We start from the raw sequence: 27,856 nt of genomic DNA, 5'->3' as shown, positions 1-27,856 counted from the left end.
CCCGCCTCTCCCCCCAACTCTCCCCTCGTCCCCGCCGCCCTCCCTTGCGGCCGGGGAGACACCTAGGCCCGGTCCTCCGCGCGCTGCCTGGGTTGTGAGCAGCGTGCGCCCTGCCCTCGCGATTGGCGCAGCCGCCCCTCCCCCTCGTCCCGTCCGTCCCGTCGCGTCCCGTCCCCTCTGGTGCCGCCGGCTGGGTGCCGATGCGCGTCGGGGGCAGCGGGGATTTTTTCTGACTCCCGGTCCCTGCCCCCGCTGCCTTTCCCACCCCATCGCGGGGCCGGCCGCTTCTCCGGCCCCAGGATGCAGAATGTGATTAACACGGTGAAGGGAAAGGCACTGGAAGTGGCTGAGTACCTGACCCCGGTCCTCAAGGTAAGCCAGGCCGGGCTTGCCAGGGGCTGTCAGGTACACGCTCAACTCCGCAGGGACTGAGGACCCGGCGCCGGGAGGGACACCGTGTTTTCCGGCGGGGGAAAGTGTAGGAAGGTGGTAAGGGTGGGATGGGACACAGGCAAAGGCGCAGCCCCACCGGAGGTGTTATCCAGCTGCTCTGTAGGGCTTTCGGGCTCTTCAGGTAAACTTGGAGCACTGCTGTCGCCACCCGTCAGAGCTCAGCGCGTCTGGGTAGGTCAAGTTGGAAGGTGGTCCGCAGCTAAGTAGATTTGAGAATGTTAAATTAACATCGGAAGTCTTTTGAACTTTTTAAACGAGCGTATTGCTTATCTTTTTAAAAACGAAATCAGTATTTGGTATTAAAATGACATGTCACTATTCCTCAAATTTCACAGAAAGTCTCTTATGATTAGGAGTGTGAAAGAGTAAATTGTGACTGAGGTCTCATCTTGTTAGATTTCAGAGAACACTGTGAAGTGCAACATTATCTCCAACAGTACCATTGAACCTACCAGGCAAAACCTCCCTTTCCTGAGTTTTTTAAATAGCCGAAAAACTATTTGTAAATCTTGGATTTAAGTGATAATAAGGAGCAGCTTGACGCTCCTAGATATACTTATTTTTTTTGCATTGTCAGTACGGCGTCTTTAAAGTAAAATTTGTAGCATACTGGTTTTCAAGCAGTGACTTTATTTTCAAAGATAAATTTCTACAAGTGCGTTCAAGTTTTGATAAGTCTTAAAATTTAAGTTTGTTGTCATTGTTTTTCCTTTCTGAAAACTGAGCAATGAGAATAAATGAATAGGGAGTTCTTAAGTGCTTTTATTATTTTTTTAAGCTTTCAGTAAAAATTTTACAAATCTTACGGTAGGGATGAAATACCCATGGAAATGTTTGGTCCTCTTTATTCAAGAAGTTATTCTGGTATGCTAGGAATAGTGGGTAGCTTTATTTTGCTCCCTTTCCATGACAAAGGGAAATGTTAGCCCTGTACTTACTTTTTTAATATTTATTTCCAAGACTGATTTTAAAATACCTTGTTGGGCCAAGTAAAAAAAAGGGGGGGGGGAGATAAGTTTATAAATGAGAATTCCAACTCTTGCTATGCTTTTATATATGATATATGTTATATGATGTATATATATGTTATATGATGTATATATATATATTTTTACAGTGAAATCCCTTGTAATTAACTCATTGAACTCTGAAATTGAAAATAATTCTGACATTTAAATCAAATGATTCTTTTGCATATTATGTCATTTTTCAGAAATATGTCTACCAAGGTATGTAGCATTGAAATAATACATATTCTTAAACTTTTTTTTTTTCCAAGGAAAAGAAAAAGAGTTCCCAAATTAAATATAAAACTACTGTTTTATTGGTCAGTTGTATTTTATTGAACTTAGAATTATATTTTGAAGAATCATTTTACTTATTCTCCAAACTGAAAAGTGTTAGCTTGTCAGAATGTACTTGTTAGTGTGTATTTTTAGTAATAAGGAAAGCAGAATTATTGATCCTTTCCTTGCCTGTCCCTGTTTACAGAGAGAATCCTGTAGTTTCCTACTAGACATAAGACGGCAAGGAAGAAAAACCAAATCCCTTGAAAGAAACAGTGACTTATCCTAGCAAGTAGAAATTAAGAAAAGTCATGGTACAGTAAAGGCCAAAGTCCTTTCAATGATCTTCAAGCCTCTACTTGACTGGGAGAGACCCTTATCTCAACTGCTACTTTAGTCCTTGCTCACTTTGGCTTAAGCCAGTCTAGTCTGTCCTGTTTGTTTCTCCGTTTAATGCTCTCTTGCCTTGTGTTTTTGTATTTGCCACTCCATCTGCCTAAAAATGCTCTTTTACAGCTGTGTGGCTTGTTCATTTTTTTTAAGGTCTCTGCTCAGTAGTCACCTATCAGGGAAGTCTTTGTTTTCTCACCATCCTATTTTAAATAGCCATCTCTTTTCCTCCACCCCTGACCAGTTTCCTCTCTGCCTCATTTTTCTTCGTGGTTTTCATTACCATTTCATTACCATTTCTCCCTCCACTAGAGTTTAAATTCCTTATGAGGACAAGGATCAGTTTGGTCTATTTTATTCACTCCGGTAGCCCCATTACTTCAAATAGTGCCTGGCACATATTGGTCATTCTAAAGACGTGTTGAATGAATAATGTTCATAAATGAATTCTTTCATTTTTGTAGACTGTACTACAAAATCTTACATTTAACTTAAAATTGAGAAACATTTGGTAAATAGCATCTTTGCTTTGGAGGAGAAAATATTGTATCAATATCTTGGTGATATAATAATGGGAAAGGACTAAATAATTTATGACCTCTAGATTTGGGTTCTAATATTACTCCATTGAAGAGAGATGTTGGAGATGTTGACTAAATAGTAAAAAGTCTAAACATTTTTAAGACATCTTTATCGTTCTGTAAAATAAAGATGTGTACAAAATCATTGTAAGACTTAATGTATAAACCTTTGGATGCTTTTCCAAAGAGCTTTGCTCTATTATAGCACTGATCAAATTGTAATTATTTCATGTCAGCTTCCTTCATTAGACTTGTATATTCCTCTAGGTACCAGTGATACATTCTTTTTTGTATGTGCTCCTTTGCCTAGAAGGGTACCAGGCAAATACTTGCCCACAAACATCTTTAATTTGAAAGCGAAAGTGTAATAGGTTAATTCTTTTTGCTCTTTTTAGGAATCAAAATTTAAGGAAACAGGTGTAATCACACCAGAAGAGGTGAGTGTTAAAGATATTCTGAAGCTGTTATGTCTTACAATTATATTAAACTGTGTGGCTTTTTTGTTTTATAAGAAAATATCTTAAAGTTTAATTTTGATTTGATTAAAATTAGATTCTTTTGACTATATTAGCAGTTTTATAGGGACTTCTACTTCCTATGTGAGAAGAAGATGTAACTTCCCTCTCAGTTTGCCACTTCTCATATTTCTCTGTAGTTCCTCTTGATTTAGAAATGGTGGGAGAGGGAATGGAAAATATTCCTGGTCACTTACCCCTCACTTATATTTGTGTTATATTGAAGCTGTGCAAGGAGCTCTTGTGGTGTTTGCTGTGTCTTGCCTTTGTCTGCATCAAACATGAGATTTCATGGCTTTTCATTTGGAAACTTTGGCTTACTGCTTGTATGTTTTCTTTCGGTATTTAGCTTAAATATTTTATTGCTACATACTTAAGGCTGACTTTTTTCTCACAATTCTTTAACTTTTTCTACTAACCAAGTAATGTTGAGTCTACCTAATGCTGAAACTGATGGCTATTTTATAGGCCAGTTGTGTTTTATTGAACTTTTAATATAGAATTAGGTTTTGAGGAATCATTTTACTTGTTCACCAAATCTATATAATAAAAATGTTCTCTTTTTTTAGGTAGTTTGTTTTGTTATCCTTTGAGAAATAAATACTGTCCTAAAATCCTTTTACATTCCAGTTTCATGAATAGTTACAGTTGCATCAGACTTACTTTCTTGTCTTAATAAATGGCGAAAATTTTAAGCTTCACCTTTAACTTTCATTAAAAATACCACTCGTTGGCAATAGAACTTTACTTACTGTTTTGAAAGAAACATTTTGAATTGGGCCATGCTTTGTGATCTGGCTGTTGCTAGAAATTCTAAGACCACGCCTAAGAACTTATTGATCTTTCAGTCTTCAATTGTGATGGAATCTCTTGGGTTCCAAATCCTTGTGAGTTCTGAGAATGGTGTGCTGAACTGATCTTTTTATCTGAAATTGTCTTTATTTTTAGTGAAGACAGATGGCGGTATAGAAAGAACCTGGGAGATTGACCTTCTAGACCCATTTCTCTTAATTTCTCCTTTTCTGACTTGGGCGAATCAGTTAAGCTACTAGACACAGGCCTCATGTTTTCTCGTCTATAAAATGAGGGGTTTTGGCTAGACATTCTCTAAAGGATCGATTCTACCTTAGGCACCAAGAGTTTAATATTTTGAATACCACATAAAATTAAGTTTTGATATTCTTAACTTCTTTGCCAGACAAACGTATAATTTAGACATAGCTCTTAAAACTATCTGAAATCAAGAGCAGGAATGAAAGTATGCTATTCTTCTTCCACTCTTTGGCTTTATATATGGGAAGATGACTAATTGGTAAATAGACAGTTGGAGTGAGAGATGCAAGTCTGTGGTCATTGGATAGACTTAAGCTAACTGTTTTAAAACAGCTACTCACCATAGAATGAATAACTAACAGTTATACTCCAACAGAGTTGTATCATTAAGTGGTTTATAAATTTCATCCTTTAAAAAAAAAAAATGCAAGGCAAAACTAGCTCAGCTGGGTACCAACCACATAATGCTGGATTGAGATAGAACACAGTTACAGAGTTCAGTTTGATTAGAATGAGTCTCCAGGAGGAAAATAAGACATAATTTACTTCGGATAAATGATATACTGAGTTGATCTATGTATTTGTTTTCTCTTACTGTTTCTGGGCTTCTGGCTGTTAGTCTCCAGCTCTCTTTTGTTTTCATTGAGAGGTATTGGAAGTACTGTGTTTAAAAAGAGAGGTAGACATTATCTAATACAGAATTGTCTGACTAAAATTAATATATATATATATATGTGTGTATATATATGTGACTGGATTATCAGTAATACAATAGCTTGAAGGATAAAGTTGCTGACTAAAATGTTAATATTGGTTCCGTCTTGTTGGAATTATTCAGTACAGTGCAATTTTTAATCACTGAGAGAAACTACAGCTTGAGAAACTCGAGTCTGCCTTGCATTTTGTTTCATTTGAGCATATAAAGCATGCAATAAAGGCCATTGCTAATGAGGATAAATGTGTACATATATTAGCTATCTGTACAATTCTTTGTTCCTTTATAATTTTTCTTCTAGTGTTTTTTAGTTTTTTTAATTTCTAAAAAATTTTTTAATCTCTACACCCAATGTGGGGCTCAAACTCACAAACCCAAGATCAAAAGTTGCATGCTCTACCAACTAAGCCAGCTAGGTGCCCCTGTTGTTTTTCAATAGATGCTACTGGAGGTGCCATGGAATAAAATACTAGAGTCAAGGCAATATCATTAAAGAATTAAGTTTTTGACTGTTTTTGTATTGTATTTTGTTAATACTTTTTCAGTAATAAATTAGTTTCTGATAACCACAGAGCTAATGGTAGCATTGGTTACAGTGAACTAAAATGCTTAAAACTTCGGGGAGAGAGTATTGTTTTCATTTGTGTTTTTTGTCTTTACCTAACTAGTTTAAATAATAAAAAGATTCTTTGAAATGAAAGAACAGAAACATTTGAAAAGTTGCTGTTGGGAATATGCTGCTAAATCTTATCTTGTTAATGTGTCTTCTCTAAAGAAATTACTCTTAGAATTCTTATTTTATAAAATTTTACTTTCTTAAACGAAGATAGAGTATTAATGTAGACATTGTTTTCTCAGAAAAGCATTGGAAGATTAAAGGTAACTTTTTTTTTTTTTTTGGCGTGTAATAACCCATGAACAATGATTTTAAGTTAGAGCTGTTGTGAAACAGAAGTAATTGGGAAAATATGTGCATGTGTATTGCTTGAGTTGGGACACTGCAGTTACGCTTAACAGACTTTCATTTTCTGCTCTCAAGAATAAGCCTGATTCCTGTCTTATAGTAAGATCAGTTCATGCTCATGTATAATGGAAATTCTCAAAAGCTTAAACTCTTTTCTTTCTCAGTTTTTTATTTCTGAAGAAAAACAAAAACTTGTGCAGTGTTCAACCTGCCCAGAAAGTCCAAGGTGTTAGAGGATTCAATTTCTTAACTGTGTTGGTGTTTTCTGAGTCAATCCAAAAGCTTCTAACTTCTTCTCCATTTGTTTGGCACTGCGTTTCTCACTCTTGTTAATATGAAAAAGCTTTCAAAATGGGCTGTTATCTGAATTTTAAAAAAGAACAAAAAAAGAGAAGTATACACTGTGATGTAATAAACTATTCTTACATTGTAAGCCTGTGTCTATTTAGTAATTTTTCACAAAGATCTTCTTTGAGTTTTCAACCACTAGCAAGAATCTCTCTTCATCTTATTTATCCATAAAATGGTTTTGACATTTTAAATCCTGCAGTGTTACCTTTGTTCATTTCATGATACAGTATCCTTTTGGCATTATTTAATCCGAAGATAAAAATTGAATTTAAAATAAATAAAGAATAAAAAATAACACTCAATACTTTTTTTCTTCCAAAATTTAAACTTTATGGATGTAAAAAATTTTGCAGTTTTAGTAATAATAAAAAATAAATCACCAGACTGGTAGAGCAGGTTTGGTGTTGTTTGCATTTATGTGATTATTGTGTAACAAGATTACACAGATGGTCACTTTGGTATTTTACCATCTAACATTCAGTGATGTTCAATTTTTCTTTTTCCTTTTTCTTTATATTCCTTCTAAATCCTAAATAGTTTGTGGCAGCTGGAGATCACTTAGTCCACCACTGTCCAACATGGCAATGGTAAGTAATCTTGAGTGAGAAATCGAAAATTAGTAAAAGGTATGACTTCATAATCATGGCAATTGGCAGAATAAATTAGGGCATGAACTTTAGAATGACCAGTTTAACCCTCTTCTAGTAGATTTCTTTGTTAAGCAGTGTGCCCATGATACTTAAAGTAAAATAAAGGCTGACAAATTGGGTGTTATACCTATTTTGTTTTGCTCCATTAGAATAAAAGATATTTTTGAGATAAATGTCTTCTTTTATTAGTATTCACTTTCTTTGTAGTGTCTAGGTCTGATCTTACGGTGGATCTTTAAATATTAATGTTCAAGAGTTCAATAAATATGCTCACTTTTTTTTTAACTAAAATGTTTATTGAATATTTTTATAACATTAATAAACACAGACATTTTACAGTCTTATGTTTTTTAATCATAAAACTTTGTATTCACGTTCAAAAGTATGTTCCCATTTTAGGAATTAGCCGAAAAGAAGGTTCATGATACTCATTAAGGTCTTAACTGGAAATTTGCTGGTAATAGGCTTTTTACATTTTAATTTTTTTATTAACACTTTTAATTATAAAATTAATTTAAGCAACTTAGCAGATCTCATAACATATTTTAAATATTCTGAATAATAACAATGTTTTAAAACAAATGCTGTTTCAGTACTTTCAAGTACTTACAGTAAAACTACCTGACTGTGGCTGAAAAAGTGATCCCAATACTGGCAGAGCTGTTTCAATTTAAAGGCTAGAATTGTTTTGGAATTACCATCTTGTTTGGATATAAGTGGCTCAACTCCTTCTCCCCCCGCCCCCCCTTTTTTTTTTTAATTCCCCCAATGACACTTTTACAATTGTTGTTGAAAGGTATAGTTTTGATTTAGGAGCAGGGGTTCTAAAATTAATAAAGTTAGAACTGATACTGTTTTCCTTCATGTCTAAAGAGCTTAAATAGTTAAAACTGTTTTAAGCCAAAGTTGAAACTCTCTTTTATCTGTGGCCTATTCTCTTCTTAATTTTTATATTTGCACATACCCAAAATAGTTGTCACTGCTCTTTGTCAATTGCTCTTTTAGAACACTGTTTCTTAATGTACAAAAAAAGGCCAAAATGTCAGGTTTATTTTTATGTCCTTGTCTTCCTTACGTGTATTTCTGTTTTGTATTTAGAATTGAGTTAATATCATAGCAGTTGTCTGATGTAGTAAGGGTGATTGATTTTTTTAGATTACAAATTGTCTGTTAAAACTATATTTAGCTTGGTTCTAGCCTACAATTTTTTATATTTCAAATCAAATAGGTATATAAAATTTAAAATAATATATATTTTATAAAAGGAAGTAATTTAGGATTTTCTTTAATAGGTATATATTTTCTTTAGGTTTCTTAGTCATAGTCTTTATTTGTCTAATTAGTTCAAACATATGATTAATAGTAGTATTATGGAGGTTTGGTATATGGTCAGGATCTTTAGCAGGTAGTTTATAGTTTCACTTTATGAAATGTGATAGTTGAAATAATTGTATTGTAACTTAGAAGTTAGTTACTCCAGTGTCCATACTGGCCGAACAGCTGGAGCCAAAGGAGCAATTCATTTTAAACCTGTGCTAGAAAAAGATAATTTGTATGTTACAGTTTCGTGTCTGCAGGCACCATCATGACCTTGTTGTATATTCTTCACTCAGAACTTAAGGCATTGCCATTTCATTGTTGAATTTGACAGTTGAGAATGGTCTAAAGAAGCCTAGGTGGCTACTAAAAGATAGTAGGTCATTTCCTGGCTTTATTTTGTGCTCAAATGTATTAAACTTTAGACTGAAGCTCTGATAAGGCAGCAGACTCTCAGTTTTTGCAGTAAACCACATGCCGCTCCAGCTCTGGCCAATTCCATTATGAGACCCACAGAAGAATCTTTGAACCAATTCTTGATAGTCCAAAGTAGCTATGAAAAATCAGAAATGGTTATAGCTGGCTCTGACCCACAGAGGGAATAGTGTTGAAGAGCAGGAGCCCTGCTGTTCTGTGTTTTGGTTTTATGACTGTGAGCCATCTGACTTCTTTAAGCTAAAATAGAGATGTTAATATTACCTCTTTGAGTTCCGAGGAGTAAATAAAAGTTATTAAGTCTTACAGTTAATAAATACTTGATAAAAGGATTTTTTCTGTTTTCACTCATTATTTTTAACATTATCATCTTGTGACTCAAAGCATCTTTTTTCTCTTAGTTCCAATTTTAATAGAGTGGAAGAAACAAGGATCTTGCCAACCACCTACTTTGTTATGTAATGTCATGCAACTATTTTTCTGCCCTCCTCTTGATCTGAAGATGAACAATACTTTAGAACTCAAAGTCTGAGATTATACTCACTAAGGAACAACATTTTCCTTTTGTTTGAGGCAAACATAATAGTTGTTTAGTAATTCTGTATTGTCTTTTTTGTCTCATGTGTAATATAAATTCTGTTAGGTCTGTCTGTGTCTCTTAGTACATTTTACTTAAAATGCTGTGTCTTTCCGTGCCCTAACATACATCACTTAACAGCATCCTTCCCAAACCAGTCCTGAGACCGTTTTGTCAAGAGTGTGGATTGTGTAGTTTTGGTATTTAGATGTGATAGCTTCTGTTCTGTCTTTGCCTGTTAAAATAGTTCTCATAGTTGGTCCTTTTTATTCTTTAAAGGGCTACAGGGGAAGAATTGAAAGTGAAGGCATATCTACCAACAGGCAAACAATTTTTGGTCACCAAAAATGGTAAGAATTACATTGTATATATCAGTAAATCTTGCACAAAGAGTTATATTTAAAAAAATAAAACTTAATTTATGCTTGAAGCCATACTTACAGCTTCTCTCAGACAGAAATTTAAAAATTTGATGAAGTGCTGTGTTTCCTATTGCTAGAGTATTTTTTCCTTATTTGATTTTTACCCTCTTCCTTTTTGTTACTTCTTTTTGCCAAAAAGATCCACTTGTAAGGTGTGGAGGAAAAGGACCCGAGGAGAGTTGGAATTTTAATGGCCTTTTTTAAAAGTTGACTTCATAGTCATAATTTTTTTAGCTGTTTGATTCTGATCTCCTTTAGACTTAAACATTTGTCATGAAAAATGAAATTGATACTGCCTTTGACATCTAAAAGCTCCAAGCTAAAGATTTTATTATCCATTGTGTCTTTTAAAGATTGCCTTTAGGAACAAAATTGTTTTTTGAAACAAGTGGTTTCTTATTTATGAAAACAGCCTCAGAAGGTTGTTATAGTCCCTATCTAATCACAGAACAGCACATTGATTTTTGTTCTGGTTTATCTATTACAGCAAATGAAAATATGTATAACATACCAGGTTTTTTTTCTTTCCTACAGCATATGTTTTATTAGAGTTGATCATTTATATCCTGCTTGTTTTTTAAAGAAATCAGGAGATGAATAGCAATTTCTCGACTCTACATCATGTTTTTACCTTATAATTGTTCAGTTCTAGGTTTATGTGAATAAAAATAACTGTTCACACATATGCTATATGAAAAACTTGGCTCCGATATTATAGAAGATAGTAAAATTTAGCAGTCAGTGACTTTTACACTAGCTTACCCTTTATGAATAGCTGGAACTTAGGTATGAATTATGAAATACATATTGAAAGTTACTGCAGCATTGCAAACTGGAGGTCACCTCTACCACCTCTGAGAATGCCAGGTGGTGCCTTCATGTTTTGAGAGTAAAGCCATTAAAATAAGGTATTATTATTCATTAGCCTGAAATTGTACAGTGTCATCTCTGGCTTTAGCTTGCTGTTCTTCACAGACCATCAGGGTAAAGAATACACAGAAACTTTCAAGTAGAGAGGCACTTGGATGGCTCAGTGAGTTAAGCATTGGATTCTTGATATTGGCTTAGGTCATGATCTCATAGTTTGTGGGATTGAGCCCCATGTCAGGTCTGTGCTGACCGTGTGGATCCTGCCTGGGATTCTCTCTCTCCCTCTCTCTCTGCCCCTCCACCTCTTGTGCTCTCTCTCGCTCTCGCTCTCGCTCTCCCCCTCCCCCTCCCCCTCCCCCTTTCCCTCTCTGTCAAAATAAGTAAATAAACAAAAAAAATTTTCAGTAGAACTTTTCTACCTGTGTTCTGACAGAGCTATTTAGGGAAAGATAAGTGTGATCATTAATGTATTTATGAGCTGAATATAATTCTTTAAACACTTAAGCACTTATTAGAAATGAAATACAGTATTTCCTTAAAATGGAATAAATTTTCTCTTTTTTTCTAATGGATTCATAGGAAGCAGATTATGTGCTAGTAACTGTATTTGCCACTTGTTTAATAGTGCCATGCTACAAGCGGTGCAAACAGATGGAATATTCAGATGAATTGGAAGCTATCATTGAAGAAGATGATGGTGATGGGGGATGGGTAGATACTTACCATAACACAGGTAAGAGGAGAATAAAATACTGTATTTTAGTCTAAATTGTTTTAAACTCTTTTACAATCTTTTATAACAGCATTGATTTTATAAAACAACAACAACAAAGGATACATAAGGCACAGTTGTCCCAATACACTTTTACCTGAAAAATAGCAGGAAGACAAATTGGAAAAAAAAAAGAAAAAGTGCCTTTGGAGAATACCAAATTTCTATAGTACTGCTACTTCAGTAGCAATTTTAAAATATCCATATCATTTTCTTTATTTCTAAAGAAAGAAAGACAATTAGTATTGCTGAGTATGCATACTGCTTTGCTTTAGAGTTCCTTATTTACGTGTCATTCCATTGCTGTGTGACGAACTTTAGGACAGGAACTACGCTTGTATTTATTGTACTCAGAGACCCACATTTAAAATTATTTAGTAATTATTTGTTCAGTGACAAACACTGTATACTCTGTGGAGGTAGAGATTCATTGCTGAATCCTCAGTATCTAACATAGTATCTGATACACAAGTTGATCAATAGATTTTTGTTAAAGAAATTGACTAAATTTAAGCCTTTCATAAGTGTGTTTGCAGAAGTTGTAAATCTGAATATGATTTTTATTCCAAGTCCTAAACACCGATTTTGCTACTGTATTTAACTATGTAAATGTAGATTAGTATATGCTGCTATAGCTAACTACCATTTATGACAGGGACAGCAGCATATACTAATGTGCATTTATGTAGTTGTATGTAGTTACATAATATACAGTTACATGAATTAATTAATGTTAGTTAATAGTTAACAATTAGTTAATTTACACAGTTATATAAGTGCCATTTTTGGCTTAGTTTTAATGGAGAAAATGTGTTCTGAGTTTAAATCTAGGTACTAAAAATAAATTTTCTAAGTCCTAGAGAGTAGCAGCTGTATCAAAAGTAGTACTAGCACAGGGTTTCTCAGTCTTAGCACTACTAACGTTTTGGGCTGCGTGATTCTTTGTTGTAGCATTTCCTGTACATTGCAGAATATTTAGCAGTATCTCTGGTACTAGATGCCCACTAGATGCCAGTAGTACTTACCCAATTGTGGTAATTAAGAATGCCTTCAGACAGTACCCAGTGTTCTGTGAAGGACATATCGCTGCCATCTGTTGAGACCCATACAGTGGTCAGAGGGCTAAGTAATCTGCACAGGAAAAAGTACCTTGTTAGGTCAGTTTTTCTCTACCCTTAAAAAGGGACACTGCCATGTGTTTCTTCATGGTGATAGAAGCATAGATTCAGTGCTTGGGCTTCTTCATTTGAAACCTGTTTCTTTTTCTTTCTTCCAGGATTTTATTTAAATTCAAGTTAGTCAACATATGGTGCAGTATTGGTTTCAGGAGTAGAATTTAATGATTCATCACTTAAAAAAAAAAAAAAAGGTTAGAGTGGGAGAGAGCCAAAGCATAAGAGACTCTTAAAAACTGAGAACAAACTGAGGGTTGATGGGGGTGAGAGGGAGGGGAGGGTGGGTGATGGGTATTGAGGAGGGCACCTTTTGGGATGAGCACTGGGTGTTGTATGGAAACCAATTTGGCAATAAATTTCATATATTGAATATATATATATATATATATATATATATAAAACAAAAATAATGATTCATCACTTAATATATAACACCCAGTGCTCATCCCAAGTGCCCTCCTTAGTGCCCATCACCCATCTAGTCCATCCCCTAACCCACCTCTCCTCCAGCAGCCCTCAGTTCTCTATAGTTAAGAGTCTCTTATGGTTTGCCTCCCTCTCTGTTTTTATCTTATTTTGCCTTGCCTTCCCCTGTGTTCATCTGTTTTATTTCTTAAATTCTACATAGGAGTGAAATCATATATTTGTCTTTCCCTGACTGATTTATTTCACTTAGCATAATATACTCTAGTTCCATCCATGTTGTTGTAAATGGCAAGATTTCATTCTTTTTGATGGCTGAATAATATTCTGAAACTTGTTTGTTTCTTAACGTGTTGAGTGTTAGTCAAGGCCTTAAGAAAATGTGGTTTGAAAACCTTTATTTTTTGACCTTTCCAAAATTGTTCAGCTGCTCTGCTTTAGTTTTCCTGTGTCTGGAAGACATGAGCAGGACCTCTATAGGCAATTGTTGACTAACCAAAGCCATTAGTTGTATCAGTATGTTTCTGATGGAAGTAAATGAGCTATTCTGTTGTCTGGTTGTATTCTATTCCATAATCACTAGCTCAAAATTTGGTGCATATTTACAAAGGCATTCATTACAGAGGTAAGTAGGTATTAGTACAATTGGATTGATGAAAGTCTATTAAAGAAATTCAACAACTGAAAAAATGTTTGCCCTGCTGGAGAGATATCCTTAGAATTTTAGTTTAAACTCTATCCTGATCTGATTAAAACACTACTTCCGATGGACTCAAAAGGCCATGTGCCCGGTTCCTTAGTTACCTCAGTTCTCTTTGCTTCATCCTAGCTTCTCATAGGTTTCTTTTATTTCTTTTAGCCCTTGTATTAGTCATGGTTCTCAGAGAAACAGAAACAATAGAATGTATATATAGATATAGATTAGATTATAGAGGTAGATACAGGTATAGATATATAGGTATACATAGATTTATTTTGAGGAATTGGCTTACATGATTGTGGTAGCTAGCAAGATTGCAGTTTATAGGATGGACTGACCAGCAGGCCGAAGACCCAGGTAAGGGTTGATTGCTTCCGCCTAAGTGTGAAGATAGTCTGAAAGCAGAATTCTTTCCTTCTGAGCACTTCAGTCTTTTCTTATAAGGCCTTCAACTGATTGGATGAGGCCCACCTACATTATGGGGAGTGATATACTTTACTCAAAGTCTACTGATTTAAATGTTAGAGTCTACAAAAATCTAAAAACCACCTTCAGAGCTACATCTAGACTGGTGTTTGACCAGGCATCTGGACACAGTAACGTAGCCAAGGTGACATAAAATTAACCATCACAGTCTTTGAGAATGTTACCCTCATTAGAGTCATTTGAGCTTTTTTTTTCTTTGTTAGTCCTACATTTAGAAGAGTCTAGTGGCATACTACTGCATTATTATATATAAATAAATTGAAGAAGTTTATTTTCTTTGTATCTATGTATTGGATTCAGGGAATCATTTTGTAATACCAGTTCAGTATGTTAAGATTTGGGTCTTAATGTTATGAAATAATTGTATCTATTATATAATAATTTCTAAAAAAGGATGAAGTAAAAGCATTGTGCTAGAGCTGTGGATTGTGATATTTTCTATTAGTAAAAAGTGAGTTATTCTTTGGACATGTTGAACAGATTTCTCAAAGTTTTAGAAGATTGAAAAGGGAGCAAAGCATATTTTGTATGTAGAGTTTTTTCTCTAGTGTATCTCATCCTTCTTAAACTATCAAATTAGTGGGGCACCTGGGTGGCTCAGTTGGCTAAGTGTCCGACTTCAGCTCAGGTCATGATCTTGCGTATCATGAGTTCAAGCCCCGCATCGGGCTCTGTGCTGACAGCTCAGAGCCTGGAGCCTGCTTCGGATTGTGTCTCCCCCTCTCTCTGCCCCTCCTCTGCTTGTGCTCTCTCTCTGTCTCCAAAAAATGAATAAATGTTTAAAAAAAAAATTTTTTTAAATAAACTATCAAATTAGAAACATTGACATGTTCTCTCTCTCCCTGTCTTTCTGCCCCTCCCCCACTCATGTTCCCTCCCTGTCTCTGTCTCTCTTTCTCAAAATAAATAAAGAAGCTTTTAAAAAAGTGGTGGTGGGGGCGCCTGGGTGGCTCATTTGGTTAGGCAGCTGACTCTTGATTTCAGTTCAGGTCATGATCTCATGATTTGTGAGTTTGAGCCCTGCATCAGGCTCCACACTGACAAATTGAGGCCTGCTTGGGATTCTCTGTCTCTCCCTGTGTGTCTGCCCCTCCCATGCTTGTTCTCTAAATGAATAAATAAATAAACTTAAAATAAATAAACTGACATGTATTTTAAATGAAAATGTACTTAGCTGACTTGTGGTGCTGCCATCTGCTTAGTGCCACCTTCATTGAGACAAGTATGTTCCAGGTAGTTGCTTAATGGGGTGCAGTAGACAGAGCATTGAACTAAAAGGTAGCACATATGGATTCGAGTCCCAGTTTCTTCACTGTGAGACTCAGCAAGTCTCATTCGTTTCTTTATAAGGAGAAATGATTACCTAATTATCTCAAAGGATAGTGTTTATAAGGATCAAATAACCTATGGAAACAATAAAATAGAAAGGTCCATGTAAGTGTGGTATGGTATTACTACTTCTGGCTCTCCTAGATTTCTGAAACAAATAACATTAATATCTTCTTGAGAAAATTTTAATGCAGGTTTAAATGAAATATGAATATGAATCCTATAGTCTTCTAATGTGTTCACTCTGAGAATGAATATATATTTGATAAAGACTCACACAGGGAAAGTAAATGAGGAATGGTAAATGAGTGATAGAATAATTCATGGTAAAATATCAAATTGGTATATTTTTTAATTTGAGAAGTGCTTTTGGCATTATTTATTCCTATTAGAGTTTATTTGTAAAAATACTGCTAACATTGCCTCCTTATTTCAGAGGAGTTGTGAGAATTTAGGTAATTTTAAGTGTTAATTTATATGTTGTTTGAATCTGGGAAATGGTAGATGTTTACACTTTAATTCAGGTATTTTTTTGAATTTTAAACAGGTATTGCAGGAATAACTGAAGCAGTTAAGGAGATTACATTGGAGAGCAAGGTACTGGTTAATTAGTTACATTTCTAAATTCAGTGTTGTAATTATTTGCATATATATATTCTTATTCAAGCTTTTTAAAATTCGAGTTATTTTTTCTCCTCTCACTTTTTTATATGATCATATCAAAACTACTCCTTCTCAGTGCTTATCTTCCTAAATCTGTGTATGATAAAATTTTTTTTTCAGATTGTAACTGGTAAAAACAACTAATTTTCACTAATTGGGAAGGCTACTACGCTAGTTTAAAAGAAATTTTTTTTTATTTTTAAGTACAAAATTTTCTGGGAATAGAAGTTTTTGAAGAGGTTTATGTACTTAGTGATTAGTAGCTACTAATTTCAAATTTTGTAGTTTAAACATTGTCTTCAGTAATTTACTCATTCCCTCTGTAATCTCTTAATTTACTGTTGTTTTCAGTGGAAGTTTTTGTTTTTGAAAATTTTGTTTTTGAAAATTTAAAGGTAAATTTTAACATCATCCAGAATGGATTTTGACTGAGTGGGAGCTAAATCAGTTGGGTTTTATTGTATGGTTTATTGTGGGGAGAGGGGATAAAAATCTGTAACTGGGTGGAATTTTTCTGCTTGAAAATTTTCAGTTAATTCAAGCTAACTTTATTTTTTTATTTTTTTATTTTTTTATTTTTTTTTCAACGTTTTTTTATTTATTTTTGGGACAGAGAGAGACAGAGCATGAACGGGGGAGGGGCAGAGAGAGAGGGAGACACAGAATCGGAAACAGGCTCCAGGCTCTGAGCCATCAGCCCAGAGCCCGACGCGGGGCTCGAACCCACGGACCGCGAGATCGTGACCTGGCTGAAGTCGGACGCTTAACCGACTGCGCCACCCAGGCGCCCCCAAGCTAACTTTATTATAGAAACTTTTCATTTCTAAAGAGAGGATGATTGAAGCTGTCTTCATATTTTTATATTTGAAATAATATGAAAAATACAAAATGCCTTTATTCTTACCTTTTCTTTATTATTTTGTTAATAGTCAGATCTCTTAGAGAACAGAATGTTTGGACAGAATAATTGCATTTCTTTTGTCCTTAGGAAACACTTGATACAACATTTGCTACAAGTTTAAGATACTCTTTTTTGTGTGTTTTTATCATTTAGATCTTTTGGGATTCGTAACTGAGTCTTAACAGGAAGGGTTAGAAACTAAAACAAGTTTTCTTTTTGTTTTGTTTTGTTTTTTTAATGTACAGTTTTATGCGTGCTAGGGATTAAGGTTCAGTTCATTGGCCTGAAAATTCAGCCTTTTGAAATTCTGTTTTTTGGAGAGTTTGAATGACTGAAAAACCCCAAAATGGCTTTGGCTACTTTAGAAAATCTTGTTTACTCCGGCTGTTAATTATGTATCCTTCAGCCTTTGGGAATGATAAATGGCAGTGTAGTGTGGGGTAGCATTTTATGATAGGTTGATGATAATTCTTGAAAGAATTTTTTATAAATGCAGTAGTGGTTAATATGGTACTTGATATCCCATCTAACATCCTTATGTCCTACTAAAGTGTGAATACTTAGAATAATGGACAACTGGAATGTATCTTTCCTGTCATTTCCTATTTAATATAGAATTTATATTATTTTTCATAATTTAGTGCTTAGAATATTTGTTGTCCAGACCCAAATATTAATCTTTCTTGTTGATTTCTACTGTATTCTGTTTCAAGTATGATCACCATGACATCAACATGATTAAAATTTCCCTTAACAATCACTTTGTCAGATATTGGCTCTTCTAACCAGATATTATCTTTCTTCTCTGGTTTCACATTTTGAGTGTAATAATGATACATACAATTTAAGCTTCTAGTGGTAAATAAAATCTTCCCTAAGTAAAATTACGAATTAGGTGAAACTAGATATCCAGGATTTTTTTTTTTTTTTTTACTTTACTACATTGACTTCACTTTTTTAGAATATTGATTTTGTGAAATAATTCTATATTAGGCTTGTCTTTGGTTAGCATTATTCTTTTATTCTAGTGCAAATATAGGTTAAAAATTGAACTGAAATCTTACATATTTTAGTAACTGTAGAGTCTGATAATTTTACTAAATTCAACTGAAGATATTGTTAACAAATTAGAACATAATGTTTGATTTCTAGTAAGTTTAACTTATAAATGTATTGTGATTTATAAAATATACCTTTTTTTTCTTTTAAATTATGTGTGTAAGTAAGTTATAACTATGAACCAGTTTCCTAATACTAATGAATTGGTTAAATAAAAATACAGTTTTTTGGAAGTGCAACTGACAACTATTTTTAAATGGAGAGCTTAGGTGATTCTTGGTACTTCTATAATACTTTTATATTTTTCAGTCACAGCACTTAGCATATCATTTTTAATATTTGGCTTATGGGTTTGTCATCTCCAGTGGAGTAGGAGTTTCTTGAGGATAAGAACTGTCTTTACCACTCTTCTTTTCACGGTGGTTTGCACTGTGCTGATGCATGAGTGCTCAGTGTGTGAACTAATGGACATACTTAAGTGACTTTAAATATACTTATTTTCAAAGGACAGTATAAAACTTCAAGATTGCTCAGCAATATGTGAGGAGGAAGAAGAGGAAGATGAAGGAGAAGCTGCAGATATGGAAGGTATTTGTGTTCTAGATTTGCTTTAATCACACTAGAATATGGATTTTGGAGTATTTGTAGTTGAGGTGGACAAGAATTCTACTCCATTGTGTTCTAGGTTTTAACATTTAACAGCCTACAGAGGCTTTTATTTAAACTTAAGTAGTGCAGAACTTACCTTATCTTGGACTCTTCTACTTTACCTAAGGCATAGCCTTGATAGCATTATTTCTAGTGGGATACATCTTAGTCATAAATCTTTAACACTGGGGACAGCTCTAATTCTTTTTTTTTTTTCTTTAATGTTTATTTCTGAGAGAGAGAGAGAGAGAGAGCCTACAATGTGGGCACATGCTTGAACAGGGGAGGGGCAGAGAGAGAGGGAGACAGAGAATCCCAAGCAGGCTCCATGCTGTCAGCGCAGAGCTGGATGCAGGGTTCAAACTCACAGACCAAGAGATCATGACCTGAGCCAAAATCAAGAGTTGGACACTTAACCCATTAAGCCACCCAGGTGCCCACTTAAAAGCTAATTCTTGAAAACTATTTCAGAGCAGAGCAAAGTGTGCTCTTGTATTATGCATTTACTTTTCTTCTTTTGACCAAATACAAAGAATTTATGGTGAGATAGAAATGTTCTGTAGCACGCAGAAGTAGAAGATGGTGCCAGGGAGAGTCGAGGTGCTGTTAATAGCAAGTGGCGTTTGCTCATGAGGAGATGACGCGTAGCTGAATTACCAGCATAGTCTTGACTCAAAGTACTTTTCTGTTTTGTTTTCTAAATTACTTTTGAGTCTTCATGAAACCTAGCTGTATATCTGTTACTGAATTCTAGTGAGAGTTTTGTCCTTATTTTTGTGGCAAACACCCATTCTTGGAAGAAATCTGTATGAGTTACTTGTAACCAGAATTGCTCACAGCAACCTCACATACCAATCATCCCAGTGATCGACTTCTGTATCTAAACCTCCAGTCCAGATCTCCGGAACTTCAGAGGTACTTGTGTAGTTTCCTTTGTACCTGGATGTCTCATAATTGTCAGAACCACCTTCTTGCACAAATACTTTTGCGCATTCCATCTGTCTGAATGGTGTACAGTTATCCAGGCTGGGGTAGAGGGTGGGAAGAAAACAGTGAAGGAAGCACTGTTTTTAGAGTACAAGTTGTGGGACTGCCTTAAATATCTGACCGACAGCCTTTTAGTGTGTTTGTGACATTTCCCTTGGATAGAGCTGAAGAAAAAATTGCTGTGTGTGGAAGTTTGCTTAAAAAATTGTGTTGATGGTATAGGAGGTAATATAATAATTAATGTAACAGGCAGTTTTCATTAGTCAGCAAATGTTTATTGGGCAATATAGTATCTATGTAGCAGGCACTGTTCTTGGTGTTAGAGATAAAGCAGTAGACATCTTACGGAGCTTATATTCTAGTTATGGGAGACAAAAAAAATAGATAAGCAATATACTTTATTAGGTGGTTATAAGTATTAGCAAAATAAAGGAGGGGGAGGGGACAGAGTCTTGGGGAAGGATGAGTACTATTTAAAATAGGTTGGTCAAGAAATTCATTGAGAACATGAATTTTAAGTAAAGCCTGGAAGGAGGTGAGTGAGCAAGCTATTTGGATATCTGAGGCCCTGAGGAAGGAGCTTGTGTGGCTTATATAAAATACTGTGAGCAGGGGCACCTAGCTGGCTCAGTCGGTAGGGCATGTGACTCTTGATCTCGAGGTCATAAGTTCAAGCCCCACATTGGGTATAGAACTTACTTTAAAAAAAAAAATCCTGTGTCCAGAGATGAGCGAGGGCAGAGAAGTAAGGCATGGAGTCAATGAGGTAACCTTGGGACCAGATCATGTAGGGCCCTGGCTTTAATTCAGTGAGATGAGAAGCTATTGGAAGGTTTTTTCTAACTAGAAGAGCAACTTAGCATAAGATTTACTATTTTAACAGAATCACTGTAATTGTTGTATTGAGAACAGGCTGAAGGGGATTAGGGACAACAGGACGCTGTTTGGATAATCTAGGCAAGAAATGATAAGAGGTTGGGCTCGAGTGGCAACACTGAAAGTGATGAAAAATAGACTTCTGGACATATTTTGAGGGTAGGGTCAAAGGGATTTGCTGCTGAGTGGGAAGTGGCATGGGAGAGACAGAGTAGCCAAAGATTTTTGGTGTGAGTGTCTGGCAAGGTGTCTTGAACTGAGATGAGGAAAATTGTAGGACCAAATAGCTTTGGAGGGGGAGTTTAGGAGTTCAGTTTTAGATGTGTGCTGTTTGCCATGTACATTAGTCATTCCATTGGAGCCATAAGTAAAGAGTTAGATATTGTGAGCAGGGGTAAATTTGGGGATCAGTAGCATTTAAAGCTATTCAGACTGGATGAAATCCTCAAGGGAGTAAGGGTAGATAGAGAAAAGACAAAGTCCAAAAACTGAGCCCTTGGTTACTATAGAGTTTTTTTAAAAGAAAAGAAAGAAAAAAAAGGAAATAAAGTTGAGATGAAGAAGAACCAAACATAGAAGTTAGTAAAGGAGAAGCCACTGAGATGAGAGGCAAAGCCAAGGAAAGTGTTCAGGAAGGTGGGAATAAATCATCCAGATGGTCTTGGAAGGTCAGTTAAGATGAAACCTGGGAATTTACCCCTGGATTCAGCAAAGAGGAAGTCACTGATGATTTTAATAAGCACACTTTATGCAATTATATAAACAGCCTTATGTTATACAGTGGAGTCACTGAGGGTTCTACAGTATCATGCCATTTGGTATTGCTAATAGACAGTAGTGTGGACCAAGCCTTGCCATGCTAATGTTCTCTGGCTTTGTCAGGTATAGTGCTGCTTTGGAAGTGTGGAATTAGCCCACTCATACCTATTCAGTATCTTCAGTTAAAAACAAAAGCAGGGGTGCCTGGGTGGCTCAGTCGGTTAAGCGTTCGACTCTTGGTTTTGGCTCAGGTCTTGATCTCATGGTTTCGTGAGTTTAAGCCCTGTGTCAGGCTCTGTGCTGACAGTGCAGAGCCTGCTTGGGACTCTCTCTCCCCCTCTCTTTCTGCCCCTCTCCTGCTCATGCTGTCTCTGTCTCTCAAAATAAAAAAGTCAATAAATAAGTAAATAAAGTAAAAACAAAAGCAAAACCCAGATTTTGAATGATACTCTGAAGTAATATATGTTATTTGGTTTAAGAAATCTTGTACTTGATTAATCTTTTGTTGCTTTTTATAACAGAATATGAAGAGAGTGGATTGTTGGAAACAGATGAGGTTTGTAAATTGAGTTTTTAGTTAACTTTTACTGAATAAACTTGCTGATTAATATTTCTAATAGTATCTTGATCTTTCCAGTAAACTTTTATTTATATGTTTACATTGGTTATAGCGTATAACATTTTAGCTTTGACTTTTAAGTTCTATTTGTTTTTGGAAAAAAATATAAGGTGGGAAAATTACCTTTTCTAAATTGTTACATTCATACTAATTTTAACGGCTGTAAATTTTTCTCCATTATTGCTAGGCTACCCTAGACACAAGGAAAATGGTAGAAGCTTGTAAAGCTAAAACTGATGCTGGAGGTGAAGATGCTATTTTGCAAACACGAACTTACGACCTTTATATCACTTATGATAAATATTACCAGACACCACGGCTATGGTTGTTCGGCTATGATGAGGTACAAACAGAAAATATATTTAAAATTTTTGGATTTAATTCCTTTGTCATTAGGTCCATGTGTATATACTGTGACCTTTTAAATTTTAGAAATCATTTGTTTTATAATTTCATGATTAATACTGAACTTGATTCTTATTTTAAAGAAACTATGAATTATTCAGTGTGACAATAACACTACTAAGAATTAAACAGAAATAATCTGCTACATATTTATTGCTTTGTTCTTGAGGTTATTCATTCAAAATATAAGAGAAATTGAACTTAGTTTCTTGTATTAAATTTTGGGGGTATTACATTTGTTGCGTACATAAGACATTTACAAAATGATCATGTTGCGTGTGTTTTTTTTCCTTAAGACGGAAAACCTTTTTTTTTTTTTTTTAACTTGTTTACGTAATTGAATTAAGGGATAACTGAAATACAATCAACTTGTTTTAACATGTATGTCATTCTTATGACTATAAATGGGAAAATAAAAAAGTAAAACAAAATAGTCCCCAAAGATGAATTATAAAGTTAAAAAATTGTTTTGACAGCTATGAACTTACTTTTTTGTGGAATCTTTACTGCAGCTGAAGTTATATAACCTTGGTGTACAGACTCCTTCCTCCTTTCCCTAGTATAAATAAATTGTAATTTCTTCCCCAAAGAGTCTGGTGATTCGAAATAGTCTGTAATAGTGTATTGCAGGTGATATGGGAGGGAGGGATATATCTATTTTAAACATTGAAGTTTAGGCCTGAAATTTTTAAAGTGTTTTTTGTTTGTTTGTTTTTGTTTTTGTTTTTTGAGAGAGAGCGCAAGCAGGGGGTGGAAAGAGGATCTGAAACAGGCTCTGTGCTGACAGCAGCCAGCCCAATGTGGGGCTTGAACTTCTGAACCACGCAAGATCATGACCTGAGCCAAAGTTCGATGCTCAATTGACTGAGCCACCCAGGTGCCCCAGGCTTAAAAGATTTTAAACAGTGATTTCAAAACATTTTTTATCATTTCAGCAAAGGCAGCCTTTAACAGTTGAACACATGTATGAAGACATCAGTCAAGATCATGTGAAGAAAACAGTGACCATTGAAAATCACCCTCATCTCCCACCTCCTCCTATGTGTTCAGTTCACCCGTGCAGGTGTGTGTGTGTGTGTGTGTGTGTGTGTGTTGTGTGTGTGTTGTGTGTCCATAAGGATTTATTACTTGAGAGTCTGTAAACAAAGTGTCCTAACAGAAAAGTTTAATAAGCAAGTAAAATTCTCTTTTGTCTTTTTTAGAAAGGTTCTTGTGCTTAAATATGTAAGAACAAAGGAAAAAGACCCAATTCATTTTAAGTTTAATTAATAAGACTATTTTTTGTTCTCTTTGTGTGTTTAGCTATAGTGTAGTATAGATCTTTGTGGTTTTACTGTTTTCAGCTCCAAGAATAATTTAGAAGATGCTCTTTAGATTAAAAAGTACTCATCATTTAGACATGGTTTGCCCTATTGTGATAAATCTTGCTATGAATGTGGAGTATAAAGTTATCCTTGTGTTTTTTATTTATCTCCTTTTATTGGTTAGTGAAGGAAGATGTATTCAGAGTTTCTATTTTCCTTTAGTCTCCAGTTAAGAGATATTCAGCCCTACTATTTGGGATTTTCTTTGCATCATTGTGTTTTCGTAGGGCCAAGTAAGTGAAGCGGGCTCTATATGCACAATTTACTCTGTTATTTCTAATGGGTAACTCTTACAAATCACTGAGAAATTCTGGTAACAATATTTTTTGGATGAAAACTTTGGTATTCTATTGACTAATTAGATGCAACATTCTAGTTTTTAAAAATTCTTAGTATTCTCTTCTTATTTTTTGCAACCTCTTTGTCCTCATACTTTATCCAATAGAAAGCCTAGTTCATTTTTCTAGTTCATTTATGTCAAGAGTTGTTAATATTGCTAACTGAAAAGTAATTCAAGAGTCCTTAGTTTTAGTTTTGGATTATCTGAAAGGTTTTCATTTTATTTTGTTGCCTTCTCTGATGGTTTGAGGTTTTAGGATGGTGCTTATCAAACTGAGGCATGTCTCTTTCTTAGCTGTGTTAGGGAAAAGAGATAAGTAATTTAACTGGTAATTAATGTTAAACGTTTTAATAAATGGCTGTATTATACAATGTAATGTAAGTAGCAAAAAGTTGGGGGCCTATAAGGTAAGATTTCAAGTACATTTTAGGCCTGGCCATGGGCCACCTCAGATTATGTTTTTGGATTCTCAGGACTCTGAGAATCTTTTTTTTTTTTTTTTTTTTTAAACTGTATTTTATTTTTATTTTGAGAGAGAGTGACCAGGGGCTTATTCTCAGCTAAATATTTGAGCAGCTGAAATCCCAGCATTGTAAATATGTCTTTTATTTATTTATTTTTGTTTTTTGATTAGCTGTTACCATGTAGGTTTTTTGAATTTGCCTGGTATAATTCTTGTTTCTTAGAGCACACAGCCCTTGCTCTGCAATTATACCCTGGCATGGTTTCCCTTTTCTCTAGTTTTCTGCTGCACTATCCTCCAAACTCCTTCAGCCCGCGTTGTAGGATAGCTAACTAGTGCCGTTGTGTTTGTGACTACCATAGCTTTTAAAATTTAGCCTGAGCTCCAGTAAAATATTCTACATGACTCAACAATCTGATTTGTTTGGGAATAGGAAGGAGAATATTTTATAATATAACTATTACGTTAAAATTAATTCACTGACACTAATAAGGTAGATTCCTTGCTTTTCCTATTTTGATCTAATCTATGCTGATAAGATTTATTTATTCTTTGGCTTTTAGGCATGCTGAGGTGATGAAGAAAATCATTGAGACTGTTGCAGAAGGAGGGGGAGAACTTGGTGTTCATATGTATCCTTATCTGTGTATGTCATTAGTGGCACATTGGCTCCTAGGATTGTTTTCCTCTTTGGGACATGTAGTATAATGTTAATGACACAGTACCTATAACTTGTTTTAGCCCCTCATATCTGGAAGTCTTAATGGGGGTCTTTATTTAGAAAATGCCATATTGTGATAGTTATGCTTTGTCCAGATGATGAGCACATGTTCCTTTGTGCTCCCATCAGCCCTGCCTTATGACAGAACCTCGGTCAGTGTGTTTGTCTAGGTAGCAGCTTGCTAGTTGCTTTTGTTTGTGGAAGAGGCAATGGCTAAGAGTATGTGAATATAGAACCATTGCTCTTAATGGAAAAAAACGGGCAAAAAGAAGAGTAACCTACTAATTTAGAGGATAATACATGAGTATCTTTTCCCTAAGTATATTTCCAGTTTAACTATTATTAAAAAATGTGCTTCCCATCAGGTAAAAGTAAAGTTAGGTTGTGTCATTCTGAGGTCTCTGAAACAGAATTCAGCTTAATAGGTTAATAAAAAGTAAAGCACACGAAGTATATTTCATATATTCTTAAAATATAGTATCTTTTTTATTTTAAGAGCACCCTTCTTATATCTTACTATGGTTTTCCTACTTCTGGGGTTGACAAGAATAAACTAAGTAAACTGCTGGATCCTGAAATACATGTACCCATAGCATGGATTTGGCAAAAGCAGCCAAAGTCAATAATGTAGATGCCAAATAGTTTACATAAGTTTGGTGCTAGATTGATATAACACTTGGTTCTTGCCACTCAGTGTTAGATGTAGACTGTGAGGGGTCACCCCTGTCTTAGAACTGCAAAGGACCTAGAAATTACTAATAAAGTATGTCCCTCAGAGGAACACTGGGCTTATTTGACACTGAAACAAACCTGGAACCCTCGGACCAAGCCAGTCTGATTCCTGAAACCCTATTGCGCATAACTTGAGCATTCATCTCTGTGTTGGAGACTGGGTAGCGACTTATAAGACTCTGTGTTTAATAATTGAGTCATCAGTTCCCCCAATAAAAATTAAGGTCTTAATATTTTCAGGTGCAGTGGAACATAGAAAAAAAATTCAGGATTTTATTAAACACAGTCTAGTGTAGCAGATTGTATGGCAAGTACATACACTAACTACAATCAGTCCTTATGGAGGGTTTCCACTTAATTATTTTTTTCTCTTTTGCTTCAGTGCTTTTATATTTTTTACCCTGTCTTATTTTCTAACAAACTAATAGGCAGTAAAGGAACCATTTCCCACTCATTTAAACATGAACAACCTTGTTCTCACTTTTATATAAAAAAAAAAAAATGGGCTCATGCAAACTCATACTTATTAGGAAGTTTCACATTTAAATACTAAATGGGAGTAGGTCAAGCAGTCTTCAAGTTACAGAGAACCTCATGTTGAGTAGACACAAACTTCCATGAATTATTTTTTAATATACTTAAGATTTTTTCTTATGTATTTTTTCTGAGAAATTGTTTAATAAGGATAATTACAATGTTAGCTTAAATCCTAGTACTATTTACCAATCAATTTTCCTTAGCTAAAGACCTTTAGGTATCTTCTAATTTTCTTGAAGTTCGTACAAGCTGTCATTCCAACAATAGAATATGACTACACAAGACACTTCACAATGTAACGAAGAGAGCATAGAATTTATCCTAATTACTGGTTCTGATTTTTAAAGAATTAACCCATAGATGTGACATTGACCATATACACCAATATGTACAATTTCTCTAATAAAGGGACTTATATGTTTATGCATTAAATAAAAAAAGTTCCACTACCAGCCTTATTTGTTTAATAAAAATGAGTGTAAAGAGACTGTTTTTCTTGCTTCTTATCAAAAGATGATAGTAGTATGTTAGAACTCTGGAAATGGGGGGTACCTGGGTGGCTCAATTGGTTAAGCATCTGACTCTTGATGTCGGCTTAGGTCATGATCTCACGGTTCCTGAGATCGAGCCCAACGAGCTGTCAGTGCACAGCCTGCTTGGGATCCTCTCTCCTTGCCTCTCCCCTAATTGTGCTCGTTCTCTCTCTCTCTCTCTCTCTCTCTGTCTCTCTCTCTCTGTCTCTCTCTCTCTCTGTCTCTCTCTCTGTCTCTCTGTCTCTCTCATCTCCCTCTCTCAAAATAAACATTAAAAAAAAATCTCTGGAAATTGCATGGTAGAATATTAGAATTTAAAGGGATCTCTTGGTTGTATCACATCAGTGTATAGATCTGGGTGTAGAAGTTCAGAAAGGTCAAATGCATTCTACTGTGGGACCAACTAGGGAGAAGGACCAGAATGCCCGTTAGGATATATTCTCTTTGTACTTTGCCTCTTGGCTCTGTTCTTTCCATTCTGCATATAATGGAATGGCTAACCCTGCCTCTAAGGAACTTTCCTTGTTTTGTTGTTGCTGTTTTCTCATCATTCAAGAATACTCTCCTTTCTTTCAGCGCCCCTTTACTTTTCTCCTTTTCCCATTTGTAGTTCAGTTCTTTTATTGCAAGGAAATCTCCATTATAAAGATAATGTTTTTGGTAGAGTTAAGATGCTGTCTGATAGGGTGTCATATGGAGATACAAAAATGAGCATCATCAAATACACTTCAGATATCCTGCTTGCTCATAAAGCCAGCCAGCTCTTTTCCTTTGTTAATCTTCCA

The 27,856-nt window shown here is 35.1% G+C and overlaps 1 protein-coding gene across 1 annotated transcript; it reads left to right on the top strand.

Annotated features, from left to right (window-relative positions):
- The first annotated feature begins 265 nt into the window (after nt 1–265).
- Nucleotides 266–27,025, top strand: ATG3 (autophagy related 3). Its single transcript, XM_043594181.1, has 12 exons — nt 266–372; nt 3,106–3,147; nt 6,846–6,895; nt 9,567–9,637; nt 11,205–11,312; nt 16,012–16,061; nt 18,594–18,675; nt 21,879–21,913; nt 22,164–22,319; nt 23,317–23,444; nt 25,112–25,180; nt 26,756–27,025. Exons 1-12 carry the CDS (start codon nt 301–303, stop codon nt 26,835–26,837), a joined length of 945 nt encoding a protein of 314 aa, XP_043450116.1. The 5' UTR covers nt 266–300; the 3' UTR covers nt 26,838–27,025.
- The last annotated feature ends 831 nt before the right edge of the window (nt 27,026–27,856 follow it).

This window comes from Prionailurus bengalensis, chromosome C2, assembly GCF_016509475.1.
Source record: "Prionailurus bengalensis isolate Pbe53 chromosome C2, Fcat_Pben_1.1_paternal_pri, whole genome shotgun sequence".
In the NCBI taxonomy this organism is placed as follows: domain Eukaryota; kingdom Metazoa; phylum Chordata; class Mammalia; order Carnivora; family Felidae; genus Prionailurus; species Prionailurus bengalensis.
Note: the sequence above shows the minus strand (reverse complement) of the source record. Positions and strands in the feature narration are given on the sequence as shown.